Source organism: Poecilia reticulata, chromosome 6 (assembly GCF_904066995.2).
Source record: "Poecilia reticulata chromosome 6, P_reticulata-male-v2, whole genome shotgun sequence".
NCBI classification, from domain to species: Eukaryota; Metazoa; Chordata; class Actinopteri; order Cyprinodontiformes; family Poeciliidae; genus Poecilia; species Poecilia reticulata.
Window position 1 is genome coordinate 28,871,586 of NC_088835.1, and position 19,150 is coordinate 28,890,735.

General features: G+C 36.2%; 1 protein-coding gene across 7 annotated transcripts in view; it reads left to right on the forward strand.

The window, feature by feature from the left end:
- The window catches only part of zc3h18 (zinc finger CCCH-type containing 18), a 46,432-nt gene extending 38,176 nt beyond the window's left edge, over positions 1-8,256 (forward strand). For 6 of the 7 annotated variants that reach the window (XM_008412555.3, XM_017305423.2, XM_017305420.2 and 3 more), the window contains exons 17-20: positions 616-830; positions 2,657-2,759; positions 4,067-4,163; positions 7,543-8,256. In XM_008412555.3, coding sequence (XP_008410777.1) covers positions 616-830; positions 2,657-2,759; positions 4,067-4,163; positions 7,543-7,762 — 635 coding nt within the window. In that variant the 3' untranslated portion in view covers positions 7,763-8,256. The remainder of the gene's footprint in view (positions 1-615; positions 831-2,656; positions 2,760-4,066; positions 4,164-7,542) is intronic. The other variant, XM_017305424.2, reaches the window with a different exon arrangement.
- Positions 8,257-19,150: the final 10,894 nt, after the last annotated feature.

The following is a 19,150-nucleotide window of genomic DNA, read 5'->3' on the forward strand; positions in this document are numbered from 1 at the left end:
AATACAGTGATAGTTTAGCACTTTAGCATTAGCTTCTTCTAAATACCATAGTAGTGCTTTAGCATTAGCTTCTTCTAAATACAGTGATAGTTTAGCACTTTAGCATTAGCTTCATCTAAATACCATAGTAGTGCTTTAGCATTAGCTTCTTCTAAATACAGTGATAGTTTAGCACTTTAGCATTAGCTTCATCTAAATACCATAGTAGTGCTTTGGCATTAGCTTCTTCTAAATACAGTGATAGTTTAGCATTAGCTTCATCTAAATACCATAGTAGTGCTTTAGCATTAGCTTCTTCTAACTACAGTGATAGTTTAGCACTTTAGCATTAGCTTTCTTAAGTATTGTGTCGGTGTTTGCGTAACTAATGTTTATGGTTTTGCATTAGCTTACCTTAGCTTCCTTAAATACCCATTGGCGCTAGTGCGTTAGCATAACTAATGTTTTTGCGTAGCTATGACTTTAGCAGTAGCGCAGCTAACCTTTTTAGTTGGCCGTGCTTTTCACCAAATTTCTTAACTTTAGCATTTAATGGCAGTTTGTTTGTTCTCTGCAGTTTTATTGCTGGTGAAATATGCTAAAGCTAATTACGCCCAACACTTTCCTGCGTCACAGAAAGGCCATCAAAGAAAGATGAACCTTTCCGGGACGATCGCAGGAAGATCGACCCGTCTGGCGGTCCGTCCAGAGGGATGAACGCCATGCCCAGATCTGGACCCGGCAACCGGGGCGGCCACCCCCCTCACCCTCGACCCGGCGCCATGGGCCCCCCGGGGAACTACGGAGGTTCGGGTTCCCACAAAGACATCAAGCTGACGCTCCTCAACAAGGTGACTTCCTGTTACTTAAAACAGGCTTACAAATATGTGAAATTTCACATTTTTACCAGTTGTAACTTTATACATTTACTCAATTACATATATTTAAGTAACTATTTAGAAAAGCAATTTACTTTTAGGAGTATTTTTTACTGTGCTGTACTTTTTTACTTTTACCTGAGTAATTTGTTTATGAAGTATTTCTACTCTTATTGGATTAAAATTACTGGATTTTCTACCCACTGAATGAAAAACAAAAATGTTTTAACCAAAAATTCACCAGACAGACAAACAGCTGCAGTTTCATTTAATGGTTTTTATTGGAACATAAATTTATTTTGTTGTTTTTTTTTTTGTTACATTTAAGAATTTTTGTAGTTAAAATAGCAAAAATATCCACGTAGATTTTTATTTTGGTCCGTCTGATGTAATTTTTGAATATTAATTGATTGTACCAAATACTTTTTTAGTAATTTCTTGGCTACTTTTTACTTTTGAGTAATTTTTTGTACTTATTATTATTATTATTATTATTTAGTGGAGCTACAAGAATAAAAAAAAACATTGGAGCAATGAAAACGGAGTAAAAACATTTCTGATTCAAGGTTTTCCTTGTAAAATCTTTAATTTTAGACATTTTTAATTTCTAAAAAGAAACAGTGTTTCTAAAAGCGTTTTTTTATTAAGAACATTTTCTGAAATTAAAGTTTAAACAAAATATTAACTAATTCCTAGTTGCTGTTCTATTAATTCCTCTTTTTTTCACTCTTTCATCTCACGTGGTTCAGTGAGTTAACACTTAGAAGAAGTTCTTTTTAAAGTGACTCCTAGAAGGAGGCAGATTTGCTAATCCAGGGAAGTTTTATCGAGCTCTGAGTTTATAAACCGTCTCATCTGCAGCCCAGGTCGTTACGCTGCAGACACGTGTTTGTTGAAGTCGCCGTGTAAACAGTCTAGTCGTAACGAGACGAGACGCAGCAAGAGACAACAACTCTTAAAGTAAATTCATTTTTTTTTAAAAAAAAGCTCCACTTGGAGAACCTGAATATGTGGAAACTGTTTGGGGTCTTAAAAGCTCCTTGAATTTCCTCCAAAAAGAAAAACTGTTGACGTTTCTGCAAGGGAGAAAAGCTGGAGAGCGAAATAAACGTCTCTTCTGCGTCGATGTGTTTAAGTTTAGAGGTCAGAAGAAAGAGGAAATGAAAACTAAAATATTATTAAGATAATATTGGATTTAATTAGGGATTTATTAAATTAGAACTTTAATAATTTATTAAATTAAGTTGGTTTCTTTCTGCACATCTTGGGCTTCGTTCACATAGCAGGTGAAAGTGATTTAAATTTGATTCTTCTTGTTTTTGCCAATATTATGCATCCCGTATTGGAACAAATCAATTAATCACAAGCTCAATAATTTCCATTTGGATGATTTGTTTGTTTTTCTCTCTTTCTACCAAAACCAGTTTGATGCTTTGGTCTCAACTGTTCCTAGCTTGTTTTTGTTTTTTGAAGGGTAATTTTGTTTAGAGACTTAATAATTAATTTTATTTGTTGTTTATTTATTTTGGACATTTAAACCGTCTTCCTTCCATTTCCTGTGAAATGTTTGTTAGAATTTAAAGTAGATAATTGATCTCTGAGAATGTGTCATTTTTCCATCATGTTGCATTATGTCACTTATAATTTATCATCCAGAAACACGAACATTTGACGTTAAGAGCTTTTGGAAACCCAGCGGCCCGTAAACGAGTTCCGTCGTTTTATTAAAGGTTTGGGTCGTGTTTGGTGTCGGCCGCTCTCCAGACGTAAGTCTTGACTAGTTTCTGTTTGTTTTCCAGCAGCAGGGAGACCGAGGCGGCAGGAAGCGCTACCTTCCTTCGGACAAGGACCGGCCCGGCTCTCCTGCCAGCAAGAGGATGGCCATGTCTCCTCCAGACAGAGGTCAGCCAGCCGGGGTTCATTCTCCTCCAGAATCGGATCAAAAATTAAACGACAACTCTGAACTGTCAGGGTTCCAGACCTGCGTCGCAGTAGAAATGCAAATCTTTCAGTGTCTGGAAATTCGACTCTGGTTTTAAGGGTCACGGTTTGATTCAGAAATTATTTATTTTTTTACTAGGATAGTTTAGAAATAAGTAAATGAAACGTTTATTTAAAACAATTCTGCTGGGATCTCAATGTAAGACCTGCCGAGAACCAGAAACGTTTCATTTTGTCCTGGTGTGTAAAGAAATAAACGTTTATTCACCGAGGGCAGAAGACGAACCAGTCAGGGTCGGATCTGCTGCTGATTTCATTGGAAGGTTGTTTGAAAAGGGACGTAGTTTAAAATCCAGAAGAAATGCTGAATTTACACGATTATCCCAAACGATGCATCAAAACATGGATATTCTGTCTTCATCTGATCTCTATTAAGCTCCCAGAAATGTGTATAAAATTTGTATTCTGAAAATTATTTTTCATGTATTTACTGAATTGGGGGAAAAATCTGAAATTTCAGTGTTTATCTTTGCGACAGATTTTCTGTCAGGAAAACGTTTGATGCATTACGTTCTGCGACTTCAGAGGATTGAGGTTAATGTATCTTTGCTTGCAAACTAGCTAGATTTTTTTGTGTCCATCGTGGATAAGTGCAAATTTATTGCCTGTTAGATGGACGACAATTACATTTTTTTTATTTAATCTCTCCTGTGCTCTCATAAAAGTTATTTATAAAAATGTTATTCTGCAAATGCAACAGATTTCGATCCCTGCAGGGTGTCTGTCTGTGCATCCTTAAAATGTATTAAAATAAAAAATTAAGGCCTTAAAATGTCTTTATCATTGTAAAAAAAAAAATTTTGATTTGGCCTTGAATTAGTTAATTATAGGTCTTAAATTGTGTAGCGTCAGGACTATTTAATCACATTCTACAATTTGTTTCTTTTCTGTCAGCCAAACGTTTGATACGGAGGCTGCTGTCGCTAACTAGCTGCTAACAACCTGACAAAAAAATCTGAACTTTCAGTCTTCAGAGGCGATTGAAGGAAAATTAGGCAACTTTGATCTCTGGTTGACTGACTGCAGGTTTTCTTCTGTGTTTATTTTTAAAATGCAGAGAAACTCACCCCTGCTCTCAGATTTCCATCCTCATTTGGTGAATTAGTTTCTGGTTTTAAAGGTCATAGAAATGACTAAAAGTTTATTGAAAAGGGACTCGAACCTGCTTGGCTTGCATGACTCAGTCGAGCTTTAATCTCGTCTTTCAGGGCGCGATAAAAGGAACCTCGGCCGACCTCAGATGTCCCCGCAGATGGAGCGACCCAGAGGTCAGGGGCCGCGGCTGGGCCCCCCGCAGGGCGACAGGTCGGTGCTGTTTGCCAGTCAGCTGGAATTTCTTCTCTTCCCGATTCGACTTGCCATCTAAACCCGAATGCAGCAGGAATTTACATGAGAGCGTGTCTTTAATACAAAATGAGGAACACGCTGTGAAAAGTGGAAGCACAGAGACGTCTAACCATCGCTTTAAAATACGCACCAGCAGAATGCCCCAACATTAAAAAGATCCTTTTTTTTATCAATTGATTCTTTTCACAGCCGGACAGCTGAGAGGAAAACGGTTTCATGAACACAGGAAATGATCAGAGTGAGAAAGGAAAATCTATTTTAGTGATTTGTGTGACATTTGTCTGCTAAAGGTTTGAATAATGAGGATTCTCAGACCTGAGAGTCGTAATTTCTCCAGGTTTCATTGGATCTGCTGAAGTTAGACGGCCGTGCTCATCTTGGTGGCTGCAGCTTTAAATCTCTGCAGTTTAACACTAAATTAAAGTCTTTTACTCCCTCAACACATTTATGGAACGCCAAGCATGGAAAAATAAATCTAACATCTCGTGCAGTTCCCTGCAGAATACTCAGAAATACTCAGAAAATGTGCATTAATCTGAATTAATGCACGTTCTGTCATCATCATTTTAGTTTCTGGGATTGCATCGCTCCTGGTGGCAGCATGCTGGAGTCGCTCTGTTTTGTTCTTTTTCTACACTTTGTTCTTTTCTTTTGTTTTATTTTCTTCACCAGGTATTTAAATACTCTAAAATTATTCATTATTAACCTTTTTGATAATTGCGACACGTTTTTCTGCAAACTTGGAAATAATATAAATTTTAGGTTTTAAAAAGTCGTAAATATCTCCAGGTTCTCCAGACTTGGTCTTAAATTACACTTAGCCATTCTTAGCTTTATTTCTTTATTACTTACTTTTGCTGCTTTTGAGAAATGCGCCAGCGGCATTAATTTAATCTGAAAGCTTCCAAGTGTGAGCGCGAGGAGAAGTTTTGAGTACAAGCATTGAAAGTTTCCAGAAGAAAAACATGAAGTCCTGCTTTCAAAATGAACATGTAAGCAAAAGTATTAAAAGTTTTCAGAAGAAAAGACATGAGATGAAATCCTGCTTTCTTGGATTATGGCAGGAAAGTTCCCCCATACGCAGGCTGCAGTTTATCTTTAGTGAGTGAAGAGACGTCAGAACAATGATCAGCCGGCTAAACTTCCCACCACCAGTGAAAGATCAATAATGCCAATATTAACAAAATCCTATATAACAAAATATTAACAAAACTCTTTTTTGTGATTTTATTTTTTACACTAAAGAAATGTCGGGTTATATTTTTAAGGAAAAATTGAGCACTGAAAATACACAGACTATTCAAAAGTTGAGTTAAAATTGTTAAATATTGGTGAATACCAAATTGCATAGCAAATGTATAAAACTGTAAACATCAAAAATATATATGCATTTGAATGCAACACATTAAAAAAGATTAAAAACCTTTGAAAAAGTACAAAAACATATTAATGTAATCTCCAAAAGATGTAAAATATTGATAAATATGCATTTAAAATATTAAATGTCTTTAAAACTACTAAGTTTACTCAGTACACAAAATGCTTACATTTTATTATAAATTTGTTTTGGGGTTTTTTTCTTACCTTTCATAACACAATGATTAAAACAAAAAGAGAAATAAAAAAACAAGACAAATCTAATATAAAATAGATAATTAATGTCTCACTTCCTGTCAGTGGGAAGAACACAAAGTGCCGACCAGGAAAAACGTGACAGTAGAAGAAGAAGCTGATTATTCTTCCTCTATGGATTTTTTATACATAGTTCATTATGAAAATCAAAACAGCTGAATCTGTCCTGCATATTTCTAAAACATATTTAATTCACCATTAAAAAATCATGCATAAGTATAGTTTGTTTTTTTTAAATCACGTAAACAATATAAATAATTCTTCTTCCCATGTTCTGAAATGGTCTTTACCCATTTACTCCACTTCAGATGTTAGTTTGATCCCAATCTTTGGCTCCCGTTTCCTCCTCTTTGAGTTTAGTTTGCGTCCGTCTCGTTAGAACTGCCTTTCAGATTTCTTATTACAACGTGATCAAAATAATTTTCCTGCCCATTAAATCAACATCGTCTGTCATCAGAGGCCTGATTTCAGCCGGAGGCTGCGATGCGAAGCGACTCGTTTCATATCGACTCCCAGAGGCTGTGGGGCGATCAGAGCAGACGACCTTAATGTGCCGAGTCATCGGTCCGTTACCACTCTGTCACACGATGTTTCTGTGGTTTTCTGCTTCAGACGGGGCTCCTTTGTCTTTATTCTCCACTTCAAGCTTTGAATAGTGAATCTGCAGTAAAGAGAAGAAGATCCTGGCTGTGAGAATTTGTCGTGACGTCGTCTTCCGGGAAGACTGATGTATAATATGAAATTAACATAACTAATATGCAAAATTGTAATTTTGCACATTTTTGTACCTCCATTTAAGACTCCACTACTCTGAAAACAGCTCAAGCACTTAAAAAAAAAAAAGAAACACCCAGTTGGTTTTTATCAATAAACCTTCAGAATGTTGAGCCATACTGGACACTGCACCGTTACCTAGCAACCCCAGCTGAGTTCCCCCTCGTCACCTAGCAACCCCAGCTGAGTTCCAGCACATTTGGTCAACTGGTTTTCCCACTGTACAATGGCTGCTGGAAAAGACAAAGTGTTTAGTGGTCGACTTACCATTCAGAAACCACTTACCGCTTTCGTATTGGTTGTTCAGGAGGCTCTACTAATGCTTTTCAAGGAAGACATTTGTTTTTGTCTCTTCAATAACGTATTAAACAGACAATATTTTAACAAAGTCCTTTGAGATCTCAAGATATTCAGTTCGTATTTTACAGTTTGGTCCCACTCGCTGGCTCCCATTTCCTCTGATCTGTATTCGACTGACGCATACGTAGAGCATTATATATAAATCTATAATTAGAGCAAAGTATTCTAATTATTTGTAGAAAATGAATCTGCAACTCTTTGTTGAATTCCATATATATAATCAGTGCCTTGCCAATTTTATTTAAAAAATTGGAGGGGGGTTAATTCTGTTTTTTTCTTTTTGATTTTGCAACGATTGCTGGGCAGTGCTTGCTGATTTTTTTGCAAAAAAACTGAAATATTTAAAGAAAAATGCTTAGTTTTGTATCTAAATAAAAAAAGTAAGAATGATGTAAGACGAGCTTGATGTGATGTAAACAGTAGAAACTGGTGAGGCCAGCGATACTCATCTTTTGACTTCAGCAGCTTTTTTACTCTCATTTCTTTTTTTCTGACTCACATCCTCCAACAATCATCTGAGTGAAACTTCACCTCTGACCCCTTTCTCTCTCTCTCTCTCTCTGTTTTCCAGGAAACGCCCTCTGTCTCCTCCGCCAAAGTCGTCTGGGAAAGGCCCAGCTGCGCCGTCGAGCAAGCCGCCCGGCCCGGCCCCCGCCGTCGGCGCCGCCGGGTCCGGTCCGGGTCCCGGCAAAGCCAGCAACACGCTGTCGCGCCGCGAGGAGCTGCTGAAGCAGCTGAAGGCCGTGGAGGACGCCATCGCCCGGAAACGAGCCAAGATCCCCACCAAATGAGCGCCGGGGTCAGGCAGGTGGAGTTTTTCCCTTCCCCCGCCCGGACCGCCGCCGGTCGGCGCGGCGGCCCCAGCAGGACGCAGGCGGGGTCGGAGGTTAGGAACGACACGTGGACTCGACTTTGCGAGAGCGGAGGAGATGATCGGAAGCATCTTCCTCACCTGGACTCCTCTCCTCCTCATCACCATCGTCCTGTTCCTTCATTTTTTCCCTTCAGTTTTACCTTCACATGTTGTACAGAAGCAGCAGCAGCTTGTCAGATAATTTCCTGTGTATGAATAAAGATCATAAGGATGTGAAGTACTGTTTTTTGTTTTTTTTTATAATCTACTTTTGTTTTTGTTTTCTTCTTGGCTCTTAAGTGACGAACCAGTGTTTGATTTTCTTTGTGTCACGCTTTTCGTTGCAGTCCAGCGGGTGAGACGAGGACGTTTAGATACGAAACGCCTCGCTTTTGTGACGACAGACTTCTAAATAAACTATTTTAATAAACAGCAGCTCTCTGGGTGATTCCTGTTTGCCGGTGTTTGCTCACCTCAGCCTTCCATGCAGCGTTTTGTCGGACATGTTTTTATAAACTGCACAACAATCAACTTTTTAAGAAGCTTTATTTAAACAAGCAGAAGCTACACTACTACTATTTATTTACAAAACACTTTAAAACAATAGCTACAACAAAGTGTACATCTATTAAACATGGCACAATAAAATGGAAGTAAGCAAAAGTCTAGCATCAAACGAATGAATTGGGTACACCAAGTTATGCAGCACTTACACAAACATACAACCAGGGGTGTTACTTTGACAAATACATGCAAATATTTACATATGGAAATTTGCTCTGACAGCCGTTTTGTTTGTAATTTTTCTGATTTTACATAGTTGTACATCCTTCATAAAATAAAGAAAATACGGCATTTTATTAAATTTACATTTCTGATTATAAAAAGTAGTGAAAAGAATGAGAAATTCACCATTAAAAATAATTTTCCATCATAAGGAAACGTCTTAAATTATGGTGATCAATAAATTTGCTAATGCTAAGCTAGCCACAATATTTCTGACTTCGCGACATTACCCATAATTCATAGCGGAAACCGTTTTCTTCTTTTTACTAGCTGGTTTTTAACTTTTATAAGTTGTTGTGACAGCTGACAAAAAGCACAAGTTTGAAGTCATGTTTGAACTGATAAAGCCGCCCGTTACCGCACTAAACCGAATTTGTCGTTCGTGCCCCTCGTACGAACGACCCGGAAGTATAAAACCGGACGGCGGAAGTTAGTGGCCGGTAATGGCAGCTAACTTCCATCGCAGAAACTGCTAGATATAAATAAGTTATTTGTTTCTTCAGACCAGAAAACGTAAAGCAGTTTGAGAAAGCGCAGATGATAATATGGCATTATAAGCTTAAATGAAGGAAATGGTGTCCACACTTTTTTAAACCACATGTTGCCACAAACATGTTCTATCCTTTTAACATTTTAAAAGAAATTTCATTCTTTATTTTTTCACTCAATAACAAACTATAAAAATTATGATTTTACTGGAATCAACAAAATAGTTGGATTTTTGCAGAAAAAGGATCAGTGAATCTACTAAAAGATACTAAAACCATAAGAACTGACTTTTAGGATTGCGTTATTACAAGGCAGACCCACAGTTTTTAGTTTTTGGGTTGAGTTTTATATACACACTGCTCAAAAAAATAAAGGGAACACTTAAACAACATAATATAACTCCAAGTAAATCAAACTTCTGGAAGCAACTTAGGAAGCAACACTGATTGACAATCAATTTCACCTGCTGTTGTGCGAATGGAATAGACAACATATATATATATGTGTGTGTGTGTGTGTGTGTGTGTGTGTGTGTGTGTGTGTGTGTGTGTGTGTGTGTGTGTGTGCACGCGCACTATTTATCTGGAAAACTTTGTGCATTAAAAGTGTAAAAGTGACTGTGCATAATGTCTGTTTTTGTTTTGTTCTTAATATCTTTGATCTTTAATTGGGAAAATATAAATTATTAGTGTTAATTACTATTAATTAGAATTTATCAAGACAACAATAAATCAAAAATTCTTATAAGAATGTTTTCACAGTAAATAAACAGTGATAAATTTATTTTTAATCACTTTATGATTCTTTTAAAAGTCTTTTCTAATTTATTTAAGCTCATCTGATGCGTTTGACACCTCACTTATCAACAATCACTTTTTTAGATAAGTCTGTTAACTCTACCTTTATCAAAACAGGTTTACATTATTAAACAAATCTCAGTTTTGCATTGTTGGTTAAACATACACTGTTAGGGGGAATATTTGCACGTTTTGGTTGAAAAAACTTCTCTGAACCTTGTAGGAACTCAGGTATTATAAAAAGCTGCTTTTTTATAGTGGCTACTACAGTTACCGTTCGCTGAGGTTAAAGTTGCTTCCCTGTATTCAGAAAAATTCCCCCTTTGAGTTTGGTGTGAAGAAAATTCCTTGCATTTTCTTGGCACATCTAATAAACTGTTGTAACATCCCAGAGGTCAAAAAGTTGCCATATAATGACTTTTGTAAAACAGGTTGTGGTTTCTGCTGATTCTCTTCTTAATCTCTAAACAAAAGGCAGCTATTGTGCTAAAACAGATTTCTCTAAATGCAGAACATGTCTCAGGGCTGCGGTGACTATATGCTGACGGAAAGTTGAAGGTCAACTACAGGCGCTGATGCAAAAATGAATTACTATTCAGAATATTTTTCTGTTTGATTGTAATCTCGATTTTGCTGGAAAAACCATAAAAACATTTCTAAATATGTGTCTCTATCGTGTTCTGTAACCTTTGGTTGCAATATGAAGCATAGAGTTTATAAATCTGCAGAAATCAGCCCGTGTTTTTTTCTGGATATAATAATATGATTTACCAGTAAAGTAAACGTGTCCCATTTTGAAGCGCCATATTTCAGCCAGACTTTCCACCAGAAACACCATTCAAAGTTTTAACAGTTCACAGGAAGTTGGACTGTGATTGTTTACATTTTCTTTTACATTTTACAGTTTTCTGGAATCACAGTTTAAGTTTGATTATTTTTTTCTGATTTTCCCACAGAAGCTTCAACTTATTGATGATGTCACACACGCTATATTATGATCTTGTGAAATATTCAGAAACGTTTTGGATTGCACTGTTACATTAACTCCGCATAGTTTATACATCAAATCGTAGGTATTTTTGTCTACTTTTATTCACCGTGTCTCCCACTGCTGTACGATTTACAGTTTTCTGTCAAATCAGCAGAGAGCGCACCCAAGCTCTTATTCCCTCCCATTATACTTCAAGGCTAAATTCTGTTCCCGACTGGAACTGACAGCTCCCTTTAACCTCTCATATGTCCAACATTAAACACTGCAGATCCATAAAAATCCTCCATCTCTGACCACAAGAGTATTCTGAAGCTATATGCCAAAAACTTCATCAGTGCAACTTTTAGTTTTTACACAGTGAATGTTTGTCTGAGGCTTAAATATTCTGAATTCTGTCAGAATATTTGATAGAGTGGCGCTGCTTTCCAAAACAGGAGGGCAATCACCATAGCAACCAGGTATCATAACGGGTTACGGTAACCATACTCACAGACTGTACTCACAGGTAGGGAGTAAGACAGGGACTGTGCTATTTATATGGAAAATAGCACCCTGTCCCTGTAAGACAGGGACCCTGCCTCGTTTGTTGCCTCGTTTGTTGCCTCGTTTGTTGCCTCGTTTTCAATTATTGTAATCCTGAAGTCCCTGGACTGTCTTACTTCCTGTGAGTAAGACAAGGGAGTATTAATGAGGTTGTCTTACTCACAGGGACTGTGAGTAACTTCTCCCCTATTAAAAACCATCTTTAAATAAATTACATATTCTCAATAGCTTTGAAAGAGGAAGGTTGATATATATAATATAAAATTTTAGTGATTTAATAAAAAAAGTGAAGCAGTTTTTATCTAAATCTTTTGTTTCTGTTCATTTTGATGATTACCGATAACAAAAGCAACACAATTCAGTGTCTTAAAAATATTAGCACGCTGAGATAGAATCAGTTTAAGAAAAGGACTCGAAGAACAGTAAAGTAAAATCGAGTGGGAGGGGAAAAATACACAAGCAACAGGTAGACCTGCAGCCATTCTGAGGATTGAGATGCAACAGTAACATTATTTGGGTTAAGCAAAGTTGTGAGATTTAATTTATTGGTAGAACCTGGCAGCTGTTTGTCCCAGTAAAAGTACCAGTATCTGGCTAGATGACCAAAGTGTTTCTGTGTTTGATTGGTAATAATTCATGCAACCAAGCACTGTACGGTGCATTAAGATATTTTTTAGTATAAATAATATTTTAAATAGTTTAAATTGTTGACTTTTATGTGAGCTGAAGAGATGTAAAAATGAATTTGTTGCCTCGTTTTAGATTATTGTAATACCGAAGAGCACAACGTTCACGTAATTCATGAAAAATATTAATGAGGTTGATGTAAATCACTTCCTCTATTTTTTCCACGCTAGAACTACAACGGCAGAGTGACGTCATTGTTTACAGTGAGGTAATGTCACATGACCCAAAACTCTGCAGGACATGCACATTATATTTACTTCTCTGTTCTGCTTCTCAGATGTTTGCATTCAGGAAATGATCCATATTTTCCAGCTAAAGTTCTGCAGTAACTTGCCAAGAAATGTTTTTGTTGTTGGATGACATGAAACACATAAACAAAAAAAAACAACTAATATTTTCTCATCATAAAAACTAATTTTGAAGATGACATCAAATATATACTTTTGTTTACAATAATAGCAGTCCAGACAAGAAACTGCCTCAAAATAAATGAATGAATATGAATTAATATTCAGCTTTTAAATGGGTCTGATATTCTGAAACACTGAAGCGTCACAAGTAAGTAAAGAAATAGGAAATTTGGAAGGAGGGGAATTTTTTTTTCACACCACTGCACATCCCCACTGCAGAGGAGGAAATTATCTTAATAAAAGATTGACCCCAAACACACCAGTAAAGAGGAACGTCTTCAGTCTGCAGCAGAATTGACGTTAAGTTCAAATAAAGTTTGTTAGTATGACACGTTTCAGCAACAAGGGAGTTCATTTTTGGGTACACAGCAAAAAGCCCAGTGTTAATTTAACTCTGAAGAGTGTGGACTATGTAAACACTGAAAAAGTGTTAATATCAACTCTGTGGGAGTTAAATCAACTCTGGGAATTATGTTGTTAACTCCCACAGAGTTGATATTAACACTTTTTCAGTGTTTATATAGTCCACACTCTTCAGAGTTAAATTAACACTGGGCTTTTTGCTGTGTATGGAGGTAAAAACAAAGCAGACATTTACTGTCTGCACTGCAAAAACACAAAATCTTACCAAGTATTTTTAGTGCTAATATCTTAGTACACTTGAAATAAGACTAAACTAACTTCCATGTAACTTTTCAGCAAGACATGAGAGCTTGTTTTGAGTTTTAAAAAAATCATTAATATTGATTGAAAAGTTCCAGTTCAGCTATCAGATTATTTCACTTGTAACAAAACATTTTTCCCAAGTTATAAATGAAAGAATCTGCCACTGAAACTACAACACAGTATCAGGGCTACGCTAAGAAAACTAAAATAAACAAAAAGGCAAGAATAAAGTCAGAATATTATGAAAATAAACCAATAATATGACAAGGATAAAGTTTGAATATTACACCTTTATTTTCTTATTCGATTTTATTCTTATACAAGTTTATTCCAGTTTTTTTTGTCTTACTATGGCCCTAATACTCAATCATTTCTAACCAATATTAAGGAACTATTTCCTAATATTGGTTAAAAGAGCTTAAAGAGGAAGGACAGAGCCGCTGTAGTAAACAAGTCTGCTGTTGCATCACTCCAACATGTGGAGCAGAACTGAAAGTAAAGCTGGACGATCACAATCTTTATCTGGGATTTGCATCTATCCTTTGGCTGAATAGTCGTATTTTATTTATAACACTGACTCCTTTCAAAAACAAAAAAATTGTTAGATTATTTAAATTTGTAGCTGTTGACTTTTCAGTTACTGAAGACGGTGAGCTAATCTGACACAGTTAGAGGTGTAGTTTTAAGAGAAGTTCAAACCCGACACACAGCAAATTGGAGCTAATCCGACCCACAGCACGTTCTGTTGTAAGCTAATAACAGCCGATTCCACGCAAAGACCAACAAATCTAAACCAATAAGTTCTGCCAAATCTCCCAAATCATGGCAAATATATCATCAAACAGACGTTAGCTGGTCTTCAGTTAGGAACAGCCAGCAAATCTTGAGTGGAAAACTAACAATTACGTATTTTCCAGGCACATCGTGCCGTTTTATATTCAACATATTAGCTTCAGCTGTTAGAAAAATGCTATGTATGTCAAACATGGCTTACAGGAAACTTCACTTTGCAATTTGATGCATTTAAATTGGGCCTCTGTCTCTTTTAGAAGCTCCTTCCCTTTCCAAGAGTTCAATCTTCATCTCCCTCCATGGCAGAGTTCAAAGGTCAGAGGATAAAAAAAAACAACGAAAGCCAAAACTGTTTTGCTGATAAACTGTCTAAGTTATTTCATGTTTTACTTTTATGTTTCTGAGCAAATGTTGACATGTTTGTGTATATTTGAGTAATATTTTTCCAAAAGAACGGCTCAGTGCTGCCATCTTTGGATTAAACTGTACCTAAGCAGTTGAATTCTATTATTTTAAAACAAACACAGAAAAAAACTTTCTAGATTTGTCACTAGTTAGTATTTTTATTTTAAAAAGTCGTAAGAGGGATCTGAAAAGTTGCTAAACGCAGCGACAAAGTGGATAAGTTAGCAGCAGTGCTCCGCTCAGCCCCACCACTTGGCCACGCCCCTCAGCGTCTCTTGGCTCCGCCCACTTCGGAGAAACGTTCTAATTTGGTCAGGGGGCGGGGCTACGCTTTCACAGGGGGATTAGCTACACTTTAATGTCAATATTAGAGTTAAATTTGACCGTGAGCTGAAATTCAAGTCGGGCTAAAAGAGAAAGCAGTTATTATAGTCTAAAAATAGAGACAGGAATTTTTCCCTGTCAAGGAAGCAAAGACAGGACAAAAGGAAAAAAGGGGCAGAAGTTGATTGAAGTCTAACAAGCTCCTATCAGTTACACTTTCCAGAAGATTTGCTTTTGACTCTGTGTTTTACAACAAGCAAAGTTATTAATAGAACTGGTTTTTTTTTTACTTTCATGTCAAACTGATTTGCTTAAAGGGGCAGGATTGTGTACTTTCCAGGTACATAGTGTGACTTTCTAGCTTTATAAAGTAATTATGTCACCGTCAGTGGTTATGAAAAAACTTTCTGTATCACTAACACTTTAAAAATTTGACGTTTTTAAATTGGCCTTTGTCTCTTTAAAAAACTCCTGCCCTTTCTCATACTCTTCCTTCAGCGCATCATCACAACAATGCTCCTCCAGGATGCTATTTTTGGAAAAATGTTAAATCCTACCAAGTACTTTTGTCTAGTTTCTGCTGTAAATATCTTAGAATACTTGAAAAATTAGACCAAACTGACTTGCAAGCACATTTTCTGCCAGATATAGACGCTTGTTTTAAGTCAATAAATCCTTAATATTGATAATAAATAAGTACTAGTTTCACTGGCAGATTATATTTACTTCTTTTACTTACTAGAAAAATAAAATCAAATTTTTTTTATGCCAAGTCTGATTTTAATCCATTTTGTTTTTTTTGCTTTCTTTTCTTAAAAATAAATTAGGACAGAAAATATTTTTTAAAAGTGTCTCTTATGTCAATGAGTTGAGAACATAGTCATGATATTAGCAGAGAAAAGATGCAATTTTACCAGGAAAACATCTTCATGTTATGAGCAACAAAACGTTGTTTTAATTAGGAAAAGGCATTTCTGAGGATCTGACATAACCAGTTCTGTCTGTGTGATTCTTTGAAGTTGACTCAGTGTTTTAAATTCCTGCTACTAATAATAACTTGATTTTGATTTGTTAAAAGATGAAGTATTTCCTAATCGCTGATACCAAATTATTACTTCAAAAGATCCTCAACATTCCTCAATTTGTCATACAGTTACCTTCTTCAATCTTCTAAAATGTCAACTTTATTCTGGTAATATTAACGCTTTATTCTCATATTATTTTTAACTTTATTGTTGCATTATTATGACTGTAAACTCAGAGTTAAAATCGCAGCCAGACCGTTATATTCCGTTTGGAGTTGACTTGAATTGAAAGTCAAGATGGCCGCCCTGCCTGTGTTGACATCACTATGAACTATGGAAATGATGAAGTACATTAATGGAAAAAATACAGATTTTCCAAAACATAATCTTCAAATTACAAAAATGTGATTAATTAATAAAATTGATTTATCACCCAGCTCTAGTTAAAAATAAAATAATCTGGCAGTGAGACTAGTACATTTTTTAAATCAGTGTTGAGAAATTATTGATCACTACATTTGTGTTTGCTGTGTAGGAGATCAGACATGTGCTTGCTAACCGCTGCTGCTGCTAGTCTGTAGGAGCTGAGTGGAATAGGGGTTCTAAATGTAATATGTCAGATTTAGTTTCAGTTCAGGTCTCTAATTAGTTCTAATTACTTGTGTTGGATCAGGATCATCTGGGTTGTAAACTGAAGATCGATATGAAGGAATTAATGACCTAAAACGAGCCTTTATGTCTTGATAAAAAGCCACTTTTAAGTTCCTGTCAGGGAAGCAAAGTCAGGGAGAAAGAAAGGGCCAAAAGTTGATTTAAGTACAACAAGTTTTTAAAGCTCTTAGTCGTCATTTCAAGTCTACTAAGATATTTGCATTAGAAGTGAGACAAAAATAAAGGGTAAGATTTTGTGTTTTTGCGGTGTAGGAGCTCACTGCTAACTGCTGCTGCTAGCAGTTTCTTAACTGCTGCTGCTAGTCTGGAGGGACTGAGTGGAATAGTAATGCTAAAAATTAGGTGTTGGTTTTAACTCAGGTTCAGGAATCTAATTAGAGTTAATTAGTCGCGTTCGATCGTAATCATCCAGGTTGTAAACTCAAGATTAGTTGGACTTCTGAATGACTCAATAAAATCATAAAGTTTTGGAATGTCCTAGTCAAAGTCTACACAAGTCAAGTTGTGGTCCAAGCAGCAACCAGATGTGTTTTCCTCTTGTGTTTCCTGTTCTAAGGTCTTTTTTTTTTTAGTTTTGCTTCTGATTTAGTTTCCCATAAAACCAAAGACAAACATCTAAACGTGTGCAGAAACTTTTTTTTATTATTTCTGATGAATACCTGTGCAGGAACTCACCTGAATACCCCTGAACACTCCTCCTGCTGATAAGAGGACATTCCCCTTACGTGATAGATGAAATGCCACCCGACTGTCGTGCCATAACTGGATCAGGGCTCACGCGGCTTTCATTTTGATCCTGAAACGAAAGCAGAATCTCCTGGGCTTCTAATTTAGAAACAAAGCTGCGATATGCGGCTGCGAAGCTCTGCGGGCGTCGCAGAACAGTTCTCTGGAATGCAGTCGGATTGGGCCGAGGAGACGTTTACGATTGCATACGTGCTTTCTGCAGGTTTTGGCACTTCTAAAACATTTTCACCCCCAGATGTGCCCACATACTGTCGCGAATGCTTCACTGATAACCTCGTTTAGAACAATGGTGTCCAAATGCAGCTCGGGGGCCACTGGTGGCCCCTGGAATCAGTTTGTGTGGCCATGACTGCAGCGGAAGAATGGTTCAAATGGGTCCCTCTGGCATTTGGAGATGATGCAGACACCTTTTGTAACTGTTTTAGAAGATTTTTACATCTTAAATGGAAAATGTACAAAAACAAAGAGTTTCTTTTATTATTATTTTTATATTTTCCTTTTATTTTTATTTCATAGAAAATTATGCCACAAATATTCTGCAACTATTTACTCATAAATAAACTTGGGCTAAACTCAACAAAGGTTTTAAAATAATTTATTTTGTTGTTGTGTTTGCTGGAAATCAGCCAAGAACATTTTTATAGACCCAAAAAGTAAAATAATTGTAAAACAAAATTAAGACAAATGCAACACTAATGTAGGTTTCGTTCAAATATTGCTTGTTTAATTCATTGTTATGGATTAATAACATTTTACTCAGAAACACACTTGGGATACTCTGCAAAAACACAAAATCCTACCAAGTATTTCTAGTGCAAGTGTCTTAGTACACTTTATAAAGTAAGTGTAAATTTAAGTGACTTTTCAATAAGAAACAGGAGCTTGTTTTAAGGTAATAACTCCTTAATATTGATGAAGAAGTACTAGTTCTACTGGCTGATACTTTTCACTTATACCAAAACATTTTTCCTTTCTTAACTGGAAAAATCTTATTGTGAAGCTAGTGGTACTTTAAAAACAATCAAGAATTTCTGACTTAAAACAAGCTCCTGTAGTTTACTGGAAAAGTTCGTTTTAAGTTAGCTTTGTCAGTTTTTTAAGTGTACTAAAATATTTGCATTAAAAACTAGACAAAAATATTAGTATTAGCCACCATTTTGTGTCTTTATAGTGTGAAGCTGCCAAACACTAATCATTGTCACACTGAGCCAGGCTCTGGTTCTGCTGCAGGTTTTCTTCCTGTTTTTTTCCATGTAATAAGTAAAATAATCTTCCAGTGAAACTAGTATTTTTTTTAATCAATATTCAAGAATTATTTACGTAAACCAAGCTTGTACATCTTGCTGAAAAAACCTTGTAAGTAATTTTTTTCTTATTTTAAGCGTACTAAGATTTGTGTCAGAAACTACTGAAAATATTTGGAAAGATTTTATGGCAGCATCATCCTGCGGGGTAGAAGATAAAATAAATGGAGCAAAATATCAGGAAATCCTGGAGGACCAATTATTTCCATCTGCAAGACAACTTTGGCCTTAGACAACAAGGTGGAGGTTCTGGGGTGGCCTAGTCAAAGCCCAGACCTGTTCACAACTACTTTCTATCAAACTGAAGCAGTTTAGCAGGAAGAATGGAGGGAAACTGCAGCATCCTGACTGGAAAACCAAAGGTGCATTTACTAAATTCTGACTAGAAGGGTGTGAATATTTATTCAATTTCTTATTAAATGTCACATATTTTTAACTGGATATCTTTATTTTGGCAGAAATCAGTTCTCACTGTGCATTAAAGTTTTTTCTTTTAGTCAAAGAAGCCAACTTTAGTTCATCATGGCTGATTTGAAAACACAATAAAAACAAAAAAAACATCCCAGGGCATGAATACTTTTCACTGAAGAGTGCTGTCCAAGTTTTAGAGCTGAAATCAGAGGAGAAAAAAAACTACAATTCTGTAAAAAGAGCTTCGACGCCTGTTTCAGTCAAACAGGCGATGACA